At 55.8% G+C, this 18821-nt stretch overlaps 1 protein-coding gene across 17 annotated transcripts in view; it reads right to left on the bottom strand.

The window, feature by feature from the left end:
• Positions 1-15: 15 nt before the first annotated feature.
• Positions 16-18821, bottom strand: part of PHLDB1 (pleckstrin homology like domain family B member 1) — a 49070-nt gene continuing 30264 nt past the window's right edge. For 5 of the 17 annotated variants that reach the window (XM_055548280.1, XM_055548279.1, XM_055548283.1 and 2 more), the window contains 13 exons: positions 18050-18223; positions 17440-17580; positions 15923-16063; positions 15643-15745; positions 15135-15179; positions 14229-14523; positions 14041-14131; positions 12511-12657; positions 10610-10726; positions 10250-10352; positions 2303-2388; positions 2137-2169; positions 16-1409 (listed from right to left, as the gene is read on the bottom strand). In XM_055548280.1, the coding sequence (XP_055404255.1) occupies positions 1269-1409; positions 2137-2169; positions 2303-2388; positions 10250-10352; positions 10610-10726; positions 12511-12657; positions 14041-14131; positions 14229-14523; positions 15135-15179; positions 15643-15745; positions 15923-16063; positions 17440-17580; positions 18050-18223 (1617 nt within the window). In that variant the 3' untranslated portion in view covers positions 16-1268. The remainder of the gene's footprint in view (positions 1410-2136; positions 2170-2302; positions 2389-10249; positions 10353-10609; positions 10727-12510; positions 12658-14040; positions 14132-14228; positions 14524-15134; positions 15180-15642; positions 15746-15922; positions 16064-17439; positions 17581-18049; positions 18224-18821) is intronic. The other 12 variants (XM_055548287.1, XM_055548290.1, XM_055548293.1 and 9 more) reach the window with 9 other exon arrangements.

The raw sequence follows: 18821 nt of genomic DNA, 5'->3' as shown, positions 1-18821 counted from the left end.
CAGGCCTCCCAAACACATAGTCCAAATGCTTTATTGTTCTGCTGAGATGCTTGCAAATACTGAAAAACATCCAGCCCAGGCCTGGCAACCATGGTCCAGGGCTGGGAAGGGGGACAGGGAGGTGGGCTTAGTGTTAAGGCGCAAAGGGCTGAGCCCAGACACCTGGAGGCCTGGGCCTCTGCTCTTCATTTCATCCCCATTCTGAGGGGAGGGCAACCAGACCCTCGGGCTCCCCCTCCTGCTCAAGACTTCCTCCAGGGAGCATCTGTACAGCCCTCTGTCCATCAGAAACTCAGCCATATACCAGAACCCCGAGGATGGCCCTTCTAGCTCCTTCTCCCATCCGATGGCTCCTCCTCTGGCCTCCAGTTCCCGGCTTCGTCCCTTCTGGCTCTAAGCAAGGCACGAGTGGAAGGGGGAGGGCTGGATGGGGGAGCCAGTAGGCTGTGTATCAGGGCCTGGAGACACAGGCAGGGGGGAGGGTGAAGGTGTTTAGTCCCTTCCCCCATCCCCAGCAGGAGATGCCCAAGGGCCTGGGCTGGAGAGATGATGGCACGTACCCTCAGATGGGCCCACAGCTGAAGCAGTGGGCTGAGCCACAGCCATGGCAATCAGTATGTAACCATGGCGATGAAGCAGTCACTATGGGGACTGTGGTGATGGGTCTGCAAAAAGGGGCGAGGGCTGGGACCTCAAGGATGACACTCAGTCTCTGGTCCTTGAGCAAAAATCATAAAAAATACAAATGCGGCACAAGAATGGGATAGAGCAGGGTTTGAGAATTACACCGCCTGAGCTGTTACCCCACTCTGGATGTGGTGCTACTCAGCCCTCAAGGCCCCTGCAACGGGGGCTGAGGCAAGAGGGGATCTTTGGCAGATTCTGGTACCATAACGTGTCCTTTAGAAAAGAGAACGCAGGCAGGGAGCACAGGTGCCAGGAGGGGCCCCCTCTGTGATAGCGCCTCAACCTGGGTAGGTCCCAGGGCAGGACCCTAACAGGCTATTGCAAGTTCTGGGCTCCCAGGAGGCAGCAAAGCCCCCTCCTCAACTTTTATCTCCTGGCTGGTTTTTCAGGGGGGGCCAGAGCTCAGAAACCCACAGGACGAGCTCCTTCCAGAACATTACAGAGTCTCTTCTTGTACAAAAGCCCCAGTCGTGCTCCGCCCTCCAGGGCCTCTGGGAGCCCAGGGCTCAACTCCCTGTCTGGAGGCAGGCGGGGCAGCAGGCGGCTGGGCATGGCTCCTGGGTCCAGGGGGCCCCATTCAGTCAGTTCATAAACTGAGTGTAGCCCTCTGCCCCTGTGACAATGACGTCCATCCAGATGCGCATGGCCTCTGCAGAGGGGGCCACCATGTAGTACAGCCGGTCGTGGGTCTTCACGCAGAAGGTGAGGGCCGGGTTCGGGCTCTGCGGAGGGAGAGAGCAAGGTCTGAGCCAGGGCCCAGCCTGAAGCATCTCACACCCGCCTCGCCGTCCACCCTTCTTCTCTGCCTCCAGGACGCCCTGAGTCTTCCATAGGCCTGGAGCCCAGTCCCCACCATCCCAGGCTGGGATGTCCCCTCCTCACATCTGGGGCAGTCCGCAGACCTCAGCAGGGCCATACCCTGCCAGGCAAGGACACCGTTCCTTGGCGCCCTCAGGCACAAAGAGAATACCAAAAGAATCAGACGCAAAGGGATGACCAGAGTCCCCTCCCAGTAAAAAAGGAACAGATGGAAAGAGCTGCAAGCGGGGTGCTGGGTCCAGGGCCCCAGCAGAGCCGAGACGAGGAATGGAGCGGACGTTGTGGGCCTGGCGGGACGGAGGCAAACGGCCCCAGCCTCCCCGCAGCCCTGCCCATAAAGTCCTCTCACCCAGACCTCATCTCTGAGGGCCCCCACTCCCCCTGCAGCCTCCCCGCTGCACGGCCCGCCCCCACGGAGGGAGACGGCCTGCTGGCATCTCAGGGCCGGGAGGCCAGCAAGCCCCCTCAAGCTCACAGGGGCTCCCGGCTCTCTGCACCCACTGCACTCCACACTCCGGCCCGCGGGGAGGGGAGGGACTTAGGGGAGAGTCAAGGAAGGGTCAGGGGCCGGGGGGGCCAGGAGGCGTTAATACGCGGTAGTTCTGGTTAGAGATGTGTGGGGAGGGGTACCTCAGTCACCATAGTGAAGCTCAGAAACCTCTTCTGGGAGAGGGAGAGAGGAAGAGAAAGTTTACAAGAGAACGAGGAAGGGGTCCGAGCCTCTGAAGTGGGCAGGCTGGAGGCCTCTACCCCCAGAGCCCCGCTGGCCCACCCTTTCCCCAGGGCTGGCCCTCACCTTGGCGGCACTGCGCAGGTGGTCATAGTACACCTCTTCGATGGCCTGGAAGTAGATGACCCCCTTCAGCTTCGTCTCGTGCTTGTCTGCAAAGGAAGACGTGCTGAGCTCAGGAGGCCTGTGGTGCTTTAGGTCAAGCTCCGTGGACATGGAACGCCTCACCCGGGAAGTGGGGTGAGTCCCGGGACTCAGAAACAGAGCCCAGATTCTGTATCAGTGTTCAGCCTTGCCCAGAATGACAGAGGAGGCAAATCAGAACTCCACTGAGATACCACTGCTCACCTATCAGAGCAGCAAAAATAAACGCAAAACAGAGCACATTTGTGACATTTCTGTGGGGAGACGGGCAGTATAATAAACCTGACGGGGGATAAACTGGTGAGCCTCTCGGATTCTGTGGGGAGACGGGCAGTATAATAAACCTGATGGGGGGATAAACCGGTGAGCCTCTCAGAATGACTTGGCTTCTTCGACCAAAGTTAGAAAGGTGTTTGCCCTCTGAACCAATTTCAGCACTTGGAAAATTTACCTTACACATGTACCTCTCTCTCTGTGAAAGTCACTCAGTCGTGTCTGACTCTTTGTGACCCCATGGACTACACAGTCCATGGAATTCTCCAGGCCAGAATACTGGAGTGGGTAGCCTTTCCCTTCTCCAGGGGATCTTCCCAACCCAGGGATCAAACCCAGGTCTCCCGCACTGCAGGGGGATTCTTTACCAGCTGAGTCACAAGGGAAGCCCAAGAATACTGGAGTGGGTAGCCTATCCCTTCTCCAGAGGATCTTCCCGATCCAGGAATTGAATGGGGGTCTCTGGCATTGCAGGCGGATTCTTTACCAACTGAGCTACTAGGGAAGCCCCACACATGTACAAAAGAAAACATTTACAAAAGATTCACCATGGCAGTAATTATAGTCACAAAAGATTAGAAACAACCCGAGTAGCCATCAAGTGGAGGCGGCTAAGTAGAATGTGCCGTGTGATGAAATACACCTAGCTATTTAACAGAATAACGAATATCTGATATACACATTCAGAAATAAATCTACAAAGACTTCCTTGGTGGTCCAGTGTGAAGATTCTGTGCTCCCAATGCAGGGAGCCCAGGTTCGATCCCTGGTGGGGAACAAGATCCCCCATGCCACAATTAAGACCCAGTGAAGCCAAATAAATATTTAAAAAACAACACACTTCAAATAATCCATGACCAAAAATAAAGTTTGTAGATAAATTAGAAAAAATATTTTTTAAAAATCTATAAAATACATCTGGATATCAACATCTAGACACTGATAAATTTGAGACAGAAAGACCTCTAAGATAACGTAGCAGGAAAGCAAGGAGTGTGTTGGGTGCTACCTTTTGTGTGAGAAAAGTGTTAGTCACTCAGTCACGTCCAACTCTTCGCAACCCCATGGACTGTAGCCCGCCAGGCTCCTCTGTCCATAGGATTCTCCAGGCAAGAATACCGGAGTGGGTTGACATTTCTTTCTCCAGGGGATCTCCCCAACCCAGGGATCGAGCCCAGGTGTCCCGAATTGCAGGCAGATTCTTTACCATCTGAGTCACCAGGGAAGCCCCAACAATATTGCAGTGGGTTGACATTCCCTTCTCCAGGGGATCTTCACGACCCAGGAAAAGGGGGAAGAATACATGTTTGCATATGTTTATATTCCCTTAAAGAAACTCTAGAAGGACACACAAGAGATTAATAAACGCAGTTACGTGTAGTCAGAGGGGGTGTCATTCTCAATTTAAACCTTTTTACGTGTTTTGAGTTTTGAACGACAGGGATGCATTTATCTATTCAACTCAAACAGTAAAAACATGGAAGGTAGCATACAGCATCTGGACGCCGGGGTGCCAGGAAGGAGGTGGGTGAACCCGCAAAGCAGAGGACTGCTGGGGTGGGAGGGACGGGGCACTGGCAAGGGCGAGCATAGGCCTGGCCACCCCGTCTGGGGGCGGACACCGAGCAGGCACCACCGCTCTGGGCAGCGAGCCCGAGTCACTAAACTCAGGTGGTAGCACCCCCCTCCAGGCCCCATCACTCCAGGCCTGAGGCAGGGGTCCTGGGTCGGGCTGCTGCCTCCTCACCCGCCCACTCCCACCCCTGCCCTTAACTCCCTGCCCTGGTGCCGAGGGGGGAGCTTCCTACAGCAAATCAAATCCTGCTGCCTCGGCTCACGGGCTTCTCTGCCAGCTCCCTCACTGGAACCCGCTGCCTCCTTGGCTTTGGCAAAGTTCCCCGACAAGCCAGTGCCAACACATCCCTCCGGCCTTGCCTCTCTTCCCTCCCCTGCACCAACCCCAGTTCTCTCTGGCCAGGCTGAGCTTCTCGCGGGCCCTTATCAGTCCACTCTGCCAACACTGGAATGGCCTCCAGCACATTCCCTTAGCAAACTCCTAAGTCACCTTCAGCACCTGATGCAAATGTCACCACTACGGCGTCCAGTTGTGCTCCCCCATGCTCCTGCAGCACGGGTGCTCCTCTGTACAGAACTTACGGTGCTGAATCTGAACCTTCCTTCAGGAGACTTCCCTTCCCCGGTGATCTAGTGGCTAAGACTCTGAGCTTCCCATGCAGGGGCCCCAGGTTTGGTCCCTGGTCAGGGAAATAAGATCCCACATGCTACAACTAAAAAATTCTGCATGCTGCAACCAAGACCCGGCACAGTCAAATAAGTAAACATTAAAACTCTGAAAGAGATGGGAATACCAGACCACCTGACCTGCCTCTTGAGAAACCTGTATGCAGGTCAGGAAGCAACAGTTAGAACTGGACATGGAACAACAGACTGGTTCCAAAGAGGAAAAGGAGTACGTCAAGGCTGTATATTGTCACCCTGCTTATTTAACTTATATACAGAGTACATCATGAGAAACGCTGGACTGGAAGAAGCACAAGCTGGAATCAAGATTGCCGGGAGATATATCAATAACCTCAGATATGCAGATGACACCACCCTTATGGCAGAAAGTGAAGACGAACTAAAAAGCCTCTTGATGAAAGTGAAGGTGGAAAGTGAGAAAGTTGGCTTAAAGCTCAACATTCAGAAAACAAAGATCATGGCATCTGGTCCCATCACTTCATGGCAAATAGATGGGGAAACAGTGTCAGACTTTATTTTTGGGGGCTCCAAAATCACTGCAGATGGTGATTGCAGCCATGAAATTAAAAGACGCTTACTCCTTGGAAGGAAAGTTATGACCAACCTAGAAAGGATATTCAAAAGCAGAGACATTACTTTGCCAGCAAAGGTCCATCTAGTCAAGGCTATGGTTTTTCCAGTGGTCATGTACGGATGTGAGAGTTGGACTATAAAGAAAGCTGAGCGCCAAAGAATTGATGCTTTTGAACTGTGGTGTTGGAGAAGACTCTTGAGAGTCCCTTGGACTGCAAGGAGATCCAACCAGTCCATCCTAAAGGAGATCAGTCCTGGGTGTTGATTGGTGGGACTGATGTTGAAGCTGAAACTCCAATACTTTGGCCACCTGATGCGAAGAGCTGACTCATTTGAAAAGACCCTGATGCTGGGAAGGATTGGAGGCAGGAGGAGAAGGGGACGACAGAGGATGAGATGTTTGGATGGCATCATCGACTCGATGGACGTGAGTTTGGGTGAACTCTGGGAGTTGGTGATGGACAGGGAGGCCTGGCGTGCTGTGGTTCATAGGGTTGCAAAGAGTTGGACACAGCTGAGTGACTGAACTGAACTGAACTGAATATCTTAATGACCTGGATAACCACAATGGTGTGGTCACTCACCTAGAGCAGACATCCTGGAGCATGAAGTCAAGTGGGCCTTAGGAAGCATTACTACAAACAAAGCTAGTGGAGGTGATGGAATTCTAGTTGAGCTATTTAAAATTCTCAAAGATGATGCTGTTAAAGTGCTGCACTCAATATGCCAGCAAATTTTGAAAACTCAGCAGTGGCCACAGGATTGGACAAGGTCTTCATTCCAATCCCAAAGAAGGGCAATGCCAAAGAATGTTCAAACTATTGCACAACTGTACCCATTTCACATGCCAGTACAGTAATGCTCAAAATCCTTCAAGCTAGGCTTCAGCAGGATGTGAACCGAGAACTTTCAGATGTAAAAGCTGGGTTTAGAAAAGGCAGAGGAACCAGAGATCAAATTGCCAATATTCTCTGGATCATAGAGAAAGCTAGGGAATTCCAGAAAAACTTCTGCTTCATTGACTACACTAAAGCCTTTGACTGTGTGGATCCCAACAAACTCTGGGAAATTCTTAAGGAAATGGGAATAGCAGACCACCTTACAGATCAAGAAGTGATGGAACCAGACATGGAACAATGGACCGGCTCAAAATTGGGAAAGGAGTATGACAAGGCTATATATTGTCACACTGCTTATTTAACTTAAATGCAGACTAGGTAAAGCAAAATGCCAGGTTGGCTGAATCACATGCTGGAATCAAGACTGCTGGGAGAAATATCAACAACCTCAGATATGTGGATGATACCACTCTAACGGCAGAAAGTGAAGAGGAACTAAAGAGCCTCTTGCTGAAGGTGAAAGAAGACAGTGAAAAAGCTGGCTTAAAACTCAACATTCAGGGCTTCCCTGGTGGCTCAGTGGTAAAGAATCCGCCTGCCAGTGCTGGAAACTCGGGTTCGACCCCTGGTCTGGGAAGATTTCACATGCCGCAGAGCAACTAAACCCTTGGACCACAACTAGCTAGAGCCTGTGCTCTAGCGCCTGCGAGCCACAACTCCTGAAGCTGGGAGCTCTAGAGCCCCTGCTCCACAAGAGAAGTCACCACAGTAAGTCCGTGCAACTTCTAGGAGCCCCTGCTCGCTGCAATCAAAGGCAAGCCCGTGCAGCATCGAAGACCCAGCACAAAAATAAATAAATTAATAAAAATTTAAAAAACCCTCAACATTCAAAAAACTAAGATTATGGCATCCGGTCTCATCACTTCATGGCAGACAGACAGAGAGAAAGTGGAAACAGTGACAGATTTTATTTTCTTGGGCTCCAAAATCACTGCAGATGGTGACTGCAGCCAGGAAATTAAAAGATGCTTGCTCCTTGGAAGAAAAATTATGGCAAACCTAGACAGCATATTAAAAAGCAGACATCACTTTGCCAACAAAGGTCTGTATAGTCCAGGAGTCATGTACAGATGTGAGAGTCGGACCATAAAGAAGGCTGAGGGCTGAAGAACTGATGCTTTTGAATTTGGTGTTGGAGAAGACTCTTGCGAGTCCCTTGGACAGCAAGGAGATCAAACCAGTCAATCCTAAAGGAAATCAGCCCTGAATGCTCATTGGAAGGACTGATGCTGAAGCTAAAACTCCCAATTCTTTGGCCACCTGATGTCAAGAGCTGACTCACCGGAAAAGACCCTGATGCTGGGAAAGATTGAAGGCAATAGGAAAAGAGGGAGGCAGAGGATGAGAAGGTTAGATAACATCACTGACTCAATGGACATGAATTTGAGCAAACTCCAGGAGATAGTGAAAGACAGGGAAGCCTTGCGTGCTGCAGTCCATGGATTCACAAAGAGTCAGACACGACTTAGCGACTGAACAACAACAAAACATTAATGAACCCTCCTTTATCTGTTCAGAGGTCAAGCTCCTCCAATCTGGACTGCTATGCACCGAGCAGGTCTTCAATCGATGCAGAATAAATGAGTTTAAGGAACTGGGATCCAAAGAAGTCAGAGCCCACAATTTAGGGGGGAAGAAAGCACAGACACACATCCACTTAGCTGTGTGACTTGGGTATGATTAGGACTCCAAGGGAACACCTACAGGTCACCGGTGGTCATGGGCGTTAAGCGAGAGGACACAATCCAAGGGTTCAGCAGAGTGTCTGGCACGACACACGTGGATCTGTCATGACATCATTATGCCCAGGGCTGATGTCACATGGCAGAGGGACCCTGTGTAACGCAGGAGTTACCCAGAGGAGGGCAGGAACCACTCCCAGTGAGGTGGGGCTTCACAGAGGTGCGTTCTGATGTGGGTTTCACGGAGGAGGATGGAGCAGGATCCAGGAAGGCCAGGGAGAACGGCAGCATTCTGTTCTCTCCTGGCTCTTCCTTCACTGGAAATAGTAACACATTCCTGCCTCCGCTTCCTCACCGCCCACCTATCCTCGATGGATTGTGTGCAATCTGGCTTCCGCCCCAGCACGCAGTGGAAACCATTCTCTCATCAAGATCCAATCGTTGAATCGAAGGGCCTTTGGGTGCACATTACCCTTGGCCTTTCTGCGGCGTCCATCATCACCGTAATGTCTCAGTTTCTTCCGTAAATTATACTTTTTTATTCCATGACACCCCCTGCTGGCAGGCACACATCCACTCCTCTGCCTTCTCCATTTCTGCCCTGCCCTCCCCTCCCCCGTTGGTTTCATAGACATGAAGGAAGGTCACACATGCCAAGCACCAGCTCAGCACCTGGCCTGTGACTTCCCGCCTCCTGCACCCTGCTTTACCGCAGCCTCCTTTTCCTTCTCCTTCACAAGGGTGGCCCTGCCCTGGGGTGCAGCTCTGTCTCTCCCTCTTCTCTGGAGTCTAACTGTCCAAGCTCAGTCTTAGCTCTGCCTCTCAGCTGCTGAGAGACCTTAGGCAAGTTGCTTAACCTCTCTGTGCTTAATTTTCCTCATCTGCAAAACAGGTGTAAAACCAGTGCTCCCTCCACAAGATTATTATGACGATTAAATGACATGATGCACGTGGAGGGCTGAGCACAGCATCTGGTGCATACACGTGTGCAGTAAGCATGATCTGCTACCACCATCATCATCACTATTGCAAGAGCTTCGACTTTCACTCTGCCTCTAACCCTGACCCTTCTCATATAACCTTAGATGCCCCAGGGGCACTTCAACCTCAACGTGCCTAAGATGGAGTTGTCCTCCCAGGCCTGACAAAGTCCATTTCCAGCCTAGGTGGAAACATGGGGACACCCGTATGCCTCCCCACACCCAGGGCCCAGGTGGGCAGGGAGGGCTTCCTGGAAGAGATGGCATTTGTCTGGGGACCGGTTTGGGGGGAAAGCCGGGTGCTCCAGGCTGCATGACTCCAGCACCGCACACTTCCGGCCCTTTCCCTCCCGGCGCTGAGCAGGACGGCTCTCCTGGCTTTGTGGTTGGGTGGGGCCGGGTGACTGGCTGAACAGGCCCGTAGTGACTTGGGGACAGACTCCAGCTGGGGAATTTAACCCAGTGCAAACCCAATCACATTTCTCTTTACCCTCTGCCGCTGCAGCCAGCAGTGTTCCAGAAAGGCATGCTCTGAAGCAGAGAAAGAATCGACACAGGGCAGACCCCCACCAACCCATGACGAACATGGACACGGATCAGGAGTAAGAAGAACTTTGGTTCTGAGCTCCTGAGATCTTAGGATGGGGCTGTTTCTGCAGCACAGCCCAGCCTGTCCTGACGAGGCTATGATATAACATTCTAGTCTTCAAGTGGGCACTGTCCAGAGGGAACTCCAGGGCTGGGAAACCAAGCTGGAGGCTGGGTGCAGAGTGCTGAAAGAGCAGGACAGTTGGGGGGTGCTGCCCCCCGGGCACTGCTCAGCTGCTTATTTCAGAGTGTCTGTGGGAACTTGCCCAAGAGGGATCCACAGGACTCCATGCACCCACAGCATCTGGGGTGCCCTAGAGCACCCCCATCATTCTTTGTTCACTGTTTGTGTCCTGGCAACAGGCTCCAGGGGAGAGGGTTGTGGCCCCCTTGCTTATCATCAGAGCCTAAGATACTGCCTGGGACTTATTAGATGCTCAGTAATACTGCTGGAAAAAAAATGAATGGTTGAACAAAGCAAACGAGGTGAGCCTTGTACATTTTCAGAGAGAGGAGAACAAGACCCAGCTCAAGGCCCTGGCCCCCACTTGGAAGCTTCTGGGTGACAGAGCCCAGGGGTGCTAGCTCTGGGGTAGTCTAGGGGGAACTCACCCACGTAATAGCAAAGGGTGCGCTTGAGCCGGTCAAAGACAAACCAGCGCTTCTTCCATGACTTGATCTTGCCGCCCATCTTGACCAAGTAGCCACGGCAGACCTGGTGGGAGGCAGGGGTGAGGCAGGACCCAGATGCACAGCCCCCAAATCTTCTTCCCCGAGGAGCAATGTCAGCCCTTCACCTGTGCCTATATCACAGCAGGGCTGTCCCTAGCATCTCTTCAAGCCAGCACACCTGTCCCGGGACAGAGACCACTGGTATTAGGGCAGGAGCTGAGGCCACTATTCCGAGGACCCAGGAGGGGCCTCTGACCGTGGGGTCCCCACCAAGCCCCCCAGAGCCCCACATGCCTGTACCTTGCTGCTGAGCACCACGTGCAGACAGGTATCCACACCGTGGCCTGACGACTCTATGTGGGTCTTCAGGTCAAAGTCTTCCTTCCGGATTGGCAGGTAACGGGTCAGGGGTCGTGCCTGGGGACAAAGAGCTGGATGAGTAGGGGCTGTTCCCTCCCCTGTCGTTCCCTTTTCCAGGCCCCTCGGCTTCAGTCCTGAACCCCTACTCTGTCACTCTGGTTTCACGGGGCTTTGGCCCAAGCAAGGACCTGGTGCGCCTGTGCTGACTCCACCCAGGCCTGGGCTGAACAGCTCTGTGCCTCAATTTCCCAGACACGGCCACCCCGTCCTGTCCCTGCCCCTCCTGTCCTGAATGCAGCAAAGCAAAAGAATGCGGTCTTGGAAGAAAACCCCAGTACGAAGCCTGGTCTTCCCAGGGCGGAGGGCGGGGGGGGGAGGGGTGTGGGGCGGAGGCTTTGTTTGGGTCCTCATGTGTAAACAGTGCCTTTGAACCAGAGAATCTCTGAGGTCTGTTCCACCTCAAAATTTCTGATACTTATCTAGAATTTTCAGTCAGCAGGAATTTTTTTCCTACTCTTCATTTCTAGGAAGAATGTTAGAATGGTATGAAAAGGAAATACCATAGATTATTTAAAGAAGAAACAAAACGTTCAACTTTCCGGAGGTGCCCGGAAATGACGAGCCGACTCCACTGGCTTCCCCAAAGCTGGCAGCCTCTGCAGCCCCACCTGAGCCCCAGGGCAGGGGGTAGAGAAGTTGAGCCCCCGAGAGACCAGAGACAGGAAAGGGGAACCAGGCATACAACAACGATTCCAAGCACCGAGGTGAAACTCCCAGAGTTTCTCATTATTTCTGAATTCTCAAATCAGACAATCTACCCCTTAGAATTTATGTCGCTGCATTATTAGGAAATCAAGGAGCTACGATCACCAGTCACTGAGGGGTAGGACCCCCCCACCCCTGGGGAGGCCCATGGAGACCCCACAGGAAGGGATGGCCTGTTTGAGTCTCACGGGCTCACCCAGGGGCCCAGGATCTGGGACTGGAAATGCAGGTAGATTTTCCTGCCTAACCTAACTTCTCCTTCTGCCTTCATCCTCTGCTCAAGGCTCCAGGCTAATGAAACACCCCCGGGTTGGATTCTGTGTAAGGATGGGGTTCTTGACCAGGGAGAAGCTGGCACAATTCTCTTTTGGAGATGTACACCGCAAGTCAGGGTGGGTTCAGCCGCTGGCAGTGGGGCCTGGAGCCAAAAGGTCTGGTGGACTGAGGCCAGGACAGATACCAAGCACTCGGCGCAGGAAGGCATGGGGATGTGGGAAGGGATGCAGGGCAGACCCACGAGGCCCCCGAGAGAGGCCGAGGGGAGCCCCCCGATCTGGACACGGCTCCCACCTCTGAAAGGCCTGCACAGACCCTCATCCCTACAGGGTGGCCTGCCACAGCCCCAGAACCCGACACACACACACACACACACACACACACACACACAGGGTGGCCTGCTACAGCCCCAGAACCCGACACACACACACACACACACACACACAGGGTGGCCTGCCACAGCCCCACAACCCGACACACAGACACACACACACACACAGACACACACACACACAAACACACACACACAGGGTGGCCTGCCACAGCCCCACAACCCGACACACAGACACACACAGACACACACACACACACACAAACACAGACACACAGACACACACACAGACACACACACATCAGCCTGAACAGACCCTAGTGGGTCCTGTTCCTCGGGGCCAAGCAAGTCCCAGGTAGAATCCTGCTTGGGCAAAACTTCCTGGAGAGAACAGGCTCCACCGCCCAGCACGGGTACCCTGGGCTATCCAGGCCCCTCCACAGCCCCACCCAACCCCCCATCCACTCACCTGTGAGAACTGCTTCTCCCGCATCTTGACCTCCTTCTCCACGAGCTGCTGCCTCCGGGCGCTCTCGCTCTGCAACCTCCGTTCAACCTGCTCCCGCCGCCTCCGTTCCTCCTCCAGGGCCTGCCGCCTCAGCTCCATCTCACGTTCCTGCACCCAAGGCTGGGGTTCAGTGCCCACAGCTGCCCTCTTAACTCCAAGCCCCCAACACCCCTCCTTGGGCCAGGCCAGAGCTACAGGAGACACCCACCTCAGAGGGCAGCCTGGTTTGAGGGGCCATGGTCCTCCAAGCCCACCCTCCTCTCCAGGGACCGTGCTGACAAGGGTAAATGCTTTAAAGTGAGACCACCCTGCCTTCAAACCCTGGTTCTACCACCACTCTGAGCACCGGACCCCGCCAAACTCCCTAAGCCTAGCTTCCTCCTCCGTAAGATGCGGCCAAGAGTGCCTACTCCTTTGGACTGTAGGGAAAATTAAATGCAATCGTGTAGGTAAATGTCCATCACTGATGCTGGCAGGATGGAAGCACTCAATTAAAGAAAAAGGGGAGGGGCTTTTAAAATCTGGATCTGAATTCCTAGGACATGGGTTATCGAAACAACTGTTTCTGACATCGAATGGATTCAGCAATCCTGCCCTAATCACTAAGTGAAGACCCTTGGAAACTCCAAACATTCACAGTTGACCTTCAAATTTTATGGAAAAAAAAAAAAAGAACTTATGAAAGCCATTATCAAAAGATTTTAAGTCATTAAAACAAATCATTAAATACAGAGCACATAGGTGATGTTTTATGTCTTCAACACCGGTAACAACCTTCACATTACTAACTCCCATCTACCATTTCTTCCTAGCTCAAAATTTAGAGGAATCTCCTTTTTCTCCTTTTGCCAAGAGATGTTTGCAAATGTGCCCTCCTTTCAAGGGAGTTTAAGATTAAGAGGCCTTCTTTTCCAGTTGATCTCCTGCTCCCGGGCCCCCACTCTCCTCTCCAGACACACAGAGTACCCCGGATAATAGAGACCGAACGTCTTCAGGAGATTCTTTATTCGGCCTCCTCCCTGGGCACGGTTTCCCCAGCCTGGCTGTGTCCCAGCCCAGGTCCATGGGCAGGGAACGTGACATGCCCGCAGCCAACCTCTGCTCTGGCTTGGATATCTGCCTTCTCTCTGTCCTCATCCTTCAAGCCCCAGTTCCCAACCGTCTCCAAAAGGAGTGACCTGGCACTCAGGTAGACAGGCATCAACATTTTCTTGGTGGCCAAAGGTCCCCAGAAGCAAACACACAAAGACTGGAAGTTCCCCTGCAGGAAATTCACAGCTGGACAATGGTTACCGTGCTCCTCCCCTTTTCCTAAGGGCTGTGAAACTTGTCATCTCGCCAAGCCTCCCGATCCCCCACTTTAGGAACCCAGGCTTGGAAAACACTCTCTTCCTCAGGGACTGCGGCGAGAACAATGTGGGGAAGGGGCCTCAGGAGGGGCGGAGGCCCCCGGCGGGCAGAGGGCAGCCCCAGGGCCCAGGTCTGCCTCACCCTCGACTCCATCAGTCGGCTCTTCTCCGCGTGAGCTTCTTTCAGCATCTTCTCCATTTCCTCAATCTTCCCCATGTCCAGGCCACTAGCGCTGAGGAGGGAAGGGGGAGAGGAGGCAGCCGGTGGAGGTGGAGACCCCGGCGTGGGGAGGACAGAGGCCGTGCCAGTCAGTGGCCGGGGCCGGGTACCTGGACATGTTGTCGGGGGAGCAGACTGAGTTGCCCCCCGTGGAGATGCTGGTCTCCATGCTGTCGGAGCTTTCCAGGCTCAGCGTGTCGTAGGCGTGCTCACCCTCCTCGCCTCGCTCCCGCGAGGCCGGCAGGTGGTGCAGGATGGAGTGGTGCATGAGTGGCGGGAAGCCCGCGGGCCCGGTGGGAAAGGGCGCCGCCCCGTGCAGGGCGTCCCACTGGCACTGCGCCTCAGCCGCCGCCTTCTGCTTCAGCTCCGCCAGCCGCCGCCGCTGCTCCTCGATCACCTGCTGCCCTGCGTGGGGGGACGGGGGATGTCACGGTGGGCACCCACCCAGCCAGGGAGGAAGCCGGCAGCACTACAGACGGAGGGAGGTGGCGAGCGGGGAGAGGTAACACGGAGCAGCCCCCTCGCCCCCACCCGCTTCCCCAAAGCCCCCGCAGCTCTGGGTCTGGCTGCCCTGGCTTCATCGCCCGCACAACTGGCCACAGCCGTGCGGTCTGGCTTTGGCTTCTGCACCGCATGCTGAGTCCACACGGGGCCCCAAACCTGCCCGGGGGTCGCCCCGGCGGCATGATGGCCCGGTGGCTCCAGGTCACAACCCAGGCCTGAACGGGTGGGCAGGGCGCATGCTCCCAACCCTGCTGCTGGGAAGAGGAAGGGGTGCCGGCAGCCCGAGCACCCACGGCAATGCAGAAGCAGGAGCACGCAGGAAAGGAGGGAGGGGAGACAGGCGGAGCTCCGCTGCGGCAGAAGAGAGCTCGCGAGGCCAACCCGACACCCCAGCCCAGCTCAGCCTGGGGGTCTTGCCCGCGGGCAGAGGGGGCCTGGGCAGAATCCATCATGCGGAGGCCCGGGCAGGGGTCACCCGGCCAAAGCAATGCCCTTGGTGACCAACGCTCTACCTGCTGGGTCGTCGGTTGGGAGGGGCTCGGCAGGAAGCGACTCGACTGGAGTGGGGGGCCCCCGGGCAGAGGGCAGGGCAGAGACACAGAGGGGATGAGAGGAGAGAGAGGCACAGACATGGGCTTTCGAAACAACCAAAATGCACACGAGCAACCAGCACTCCTGGGTGTTCCCGCGAACTAACATGTTAGGGAAACACTCCTGGAGGTCGTCAAGTCCAACCCCCTGCCTCCAGACAGGGCAACATCTAGTTCTACTCAGGTCAACAAGCACTCCCCTTACTTGCTGGGCTCTCTAGAAAAGACGCCACAGCCCGGCAACCCTGAGTCCCCTGCCCCTTAGCCTTTGGATAAACCTCCAGGAGGGTCTCTAGTCCAGATCCCTTTTGCTCCCCACATAAAGGGAACACATCCTGGGAAGGGTGTGGGCATGGATAAGCTAGGGTGACAGGGCGTGGCGGATGTCCAGGGCCCATGGGATAGCAAGTGGGCTGGCGTGGCCACTCACCCTTCTGCTGCAGGGCCAGCTGGCGCTTGGTCTCGATGTCCTGCAGTGTGGCTGCCAGGTTGCGAGGAAGGCTGCTGGTGCCGTTCTGGGCAAGCAGAGTGCTCTGCGACGGAGGGCGGGAAACGGGGCACTAGGACCCGAGGCTCAGAAGACACCCGCCCACCCACAAGGCTTCGTGGATGGCTGCGGTCCCTCCCCAGTGTGGCCATCTCCAAACCCACCCCCCGACCACCACCACCACCACCCTGCGACACACGCAGCCCACCCACTGCTCTCAGACCTTGGGTGAGGGGCTGCGGCCCAAGGTAGCCACGCTGAGCTGGGAGGAGGAAGATGACGAGCCAGAGGAGGAGGGGAGCGGCCCACTGCGGGTGCGGGGCAGGGGGCTGGTGGCCTCGCCATCCATCTTGGAGTGGTAAACCTGGAGCAGGGAGGTGGCATCTGCTAAGGGACCTCCGGCTCCCCCACCGGCCACCACTCCCATGGCACCGAGCGGGCTGGGATCCAAGGTGCCCAGCACCAGACCCCTGAGGCCTTGGTCTCTCGCTGACCACAGCACTGAGCCTCCGGGGCCAGCCCAGTGGGCAGACGTTTCTGGCGGCTGCCAAGCCTCCTTTCCAGGTTGTTCCTCCTTGGGTCCAACCCCGCATGGTAGAAGGACCGTGTAGCGACCCACGTGAGTTCACACCGACGGGCTGAGTTTTACAGGAGGCCGACTGGAGGCCAGGGCTCCCTCTGGTCCCAGCTCTGCCAACTAACGGCGTAGGTGACCTTGGGCCACGCACCTCCCCACTCTGGGCCTCAGCCTCCTTATCTGCAAAAGGAGGGGGCAGGGCTAGACTAAATAACTGCCAGCCTCCCTCTCGGCACTCAGTCTTTGGTGACACAGTCTCTGGAGCCGGGAACCCTGACTCTCCGTGTTACCCCTGCCACTTCCTAGCTGTGTGGCCTTGGAGAGATTACTTATCTGCTCTGGGCCCAAGTGTTTGATCTGTGAAATGAGAGTTCTTGTTATCTACCTCAAAGGCCTGTGGTAGAGATTACGTGAATCAAAACATGTAAAAACCTCAACCCAGCTGGGCACAAAATAGAAAGGCCGTGCCAACGACTCCTAAAGGGAACGTGGAGTTTCAGCTGAGATCGGCCTTCGAGGTGCCGTGTCTTCACTCTAGGAACGAATCTTGAGTGGGCGGGGGCAGGGGGTTGATCAGGCACTACGGCCGGTCACTGGAGTGGAACCTGGGGCAGAAGACTGCCCGAATACCCTGCCCCACACCACAGTCAGCAGCTTGCTTGGGGCTCCAGTAGACCCCCTCATGGTGACTCTGAGTCCGGGGCATGAACTCAGGGCCATCACCTGAGAGTCTCTGACCCACTCTCTCCCGCCTCCGAGAGTCATCCCTGGGGAGACCAAGAGAACAAAGACCGGCGACTCTCCCAGGACACACAAGTGCCAGGAACAACAGGTTCAGGAGCGTATGAGGACTGAGCGAGAAGCTCTGGGATGAGAGCTGCCCGGGACAGAGTGAGCGTGTTGAGTGCTGCACAGGCACCGCCGCTCCCCAAGCCCCCTTCCGTCGGACCGTCCAGCACACCACCCTCAGATTCAGGAGGCTGGCCCTCCACGCCCCGAGGGCCAGGACGGCTGCCCTCAAGGGGACCCTCACTTCCCGCTCGGGGTCCAGAGGCCCCTGCTGCACTGGCTGGATTAATCCCCCACCATGTGTGCGGCTGAAGGGTCGGCAGGAGGTACCCAGAGCCGAGAGGAGCAGGGCTGGGCAGTGAGGGAGGGGTTACCTGCAGCTGGCGGGAAGCTTTGGCGGGCAGAGGCGGGGGGGAGGAGCGAGGGGAGGCGGCAGCAGGGCCCGTCCCCAGCCCGGCCATCAGCTCCTGGTACCACTGCTCTAAGTCTACAGCAGGGAGCAGCAGCTTCTCCATCTGGAGGGGGCATAGGGGAGGAGGACAGTGGGCAGGGGCGGGGGCAGGCAAGGACGGAGAAGAAAAGGTCAGGAAATCAAGAAACGAGGGGAGCGGAGAGAGGAGGAGGAGGAGGGAGGAAAGGGCGAAGAAAGGGCCAGGTCGGAGGAAGGGTAAAGGCAGGCCGTTATGGGCAGACAGGAAGGCAGGGGAAACGGGGAGGATGGGAAAAAGGAGAGCACAAAGAGAAGAAAACACAGTGAGAAACAGTTGCCATGAATGCGCTGAAGGCAAAGAGAAACGGGTACAGCTCCCAGACCACAGACACGGACCACGCCAACCACAATGCCAGCCGGCCGCAGCCCGCCCGGCACACAGCGCGCCCCTGGGGCTGGCCGAGGGCGGAGACACCACTGCGTGGGGGGCAAGCACACACAGACAGCCACGCCGCGAGTGGGCTGCACGGGCGGCGGGGACACAGACCACCAACCTGGGGCGAAGGCGTGACAGAAGCGAAGGAGGAGGAGGAGGGCAGCGCGGGAGGAAGGCAGGTGGTGGGAACCAGGTCCTGGGAGGCAGGGGCCCAGGGAGGCAGGCCCGGCGCGGGGCCTGTGGGCACTGGCGAGGTGCCCCACATCACCTTTAGCTGCTCAAGCGTCACGTACTTGGGGGAAGGCCGGACGCGGGAGGGAATATGAGAGGTTAATGGGACTGGAACCCAAGACGTGGCCCTGCCCAAGGGTAGGACGCACGCACGGAGCCAAGGAGGCCTGCAGAGCCCAGGAAAGCCAGGGTCCTCTCAGCAGGAGGCCCTCACACTGCAGCGGAAGGCCTTCCCTCCTCGAGCCCTCAGGAGCTGAGAACGCAAGACAGGGAACCACTCCCAACTCCCCTTACGCCAGCGGCCCTTCTCTGTCACTGCTGAAAACAGACCCTGCTGCCCAACCCCTGCCCCACACCCTGGGGCAACGCAGGGCACCCACGAGCAGGCCCGTGGGCACAGGTGGGCTCACTTGGTGGCTGGTACCTCACTGTCGGGCAGGGGCTGAGCGAGTGCGCTGGGGGAAGTGGCAGAAGCATGGGGGTCCAAGCGGGAGCACAGGTGGAGAACCTCTGCCAGGCTCACATACTCCTAGGGCGCCCAGTGCGAGGGGAGGGATGGGCAGAGAACAGGTTAACAGGACTCCACCAGGCACCAGACCCCACACTTCATGCCAAAGAGCCAACACTCCATTCCACACAAAATACAAGGCAGGGGTGAG

This window comes from Bubalus kerabau, chromosome 15 (assembly GCF_029407905.1).
Source record: "Bubalus kerabau isolate K-KA32 ecotype Philippines breed swamp buffalo chromosome 15, PCC_UOA_SB_1v2, whole genome shotgun sequence".
NCBI classification, from domain to species: Eukaryota; Metazoa; Chordata; class Mammalia; order Artiodactyla; family Bovidae; genus Bubalus; species Bubalus kerabau.
This window is presented reverse-complemented; position numbering and strand designations above follow the sequence as displayed.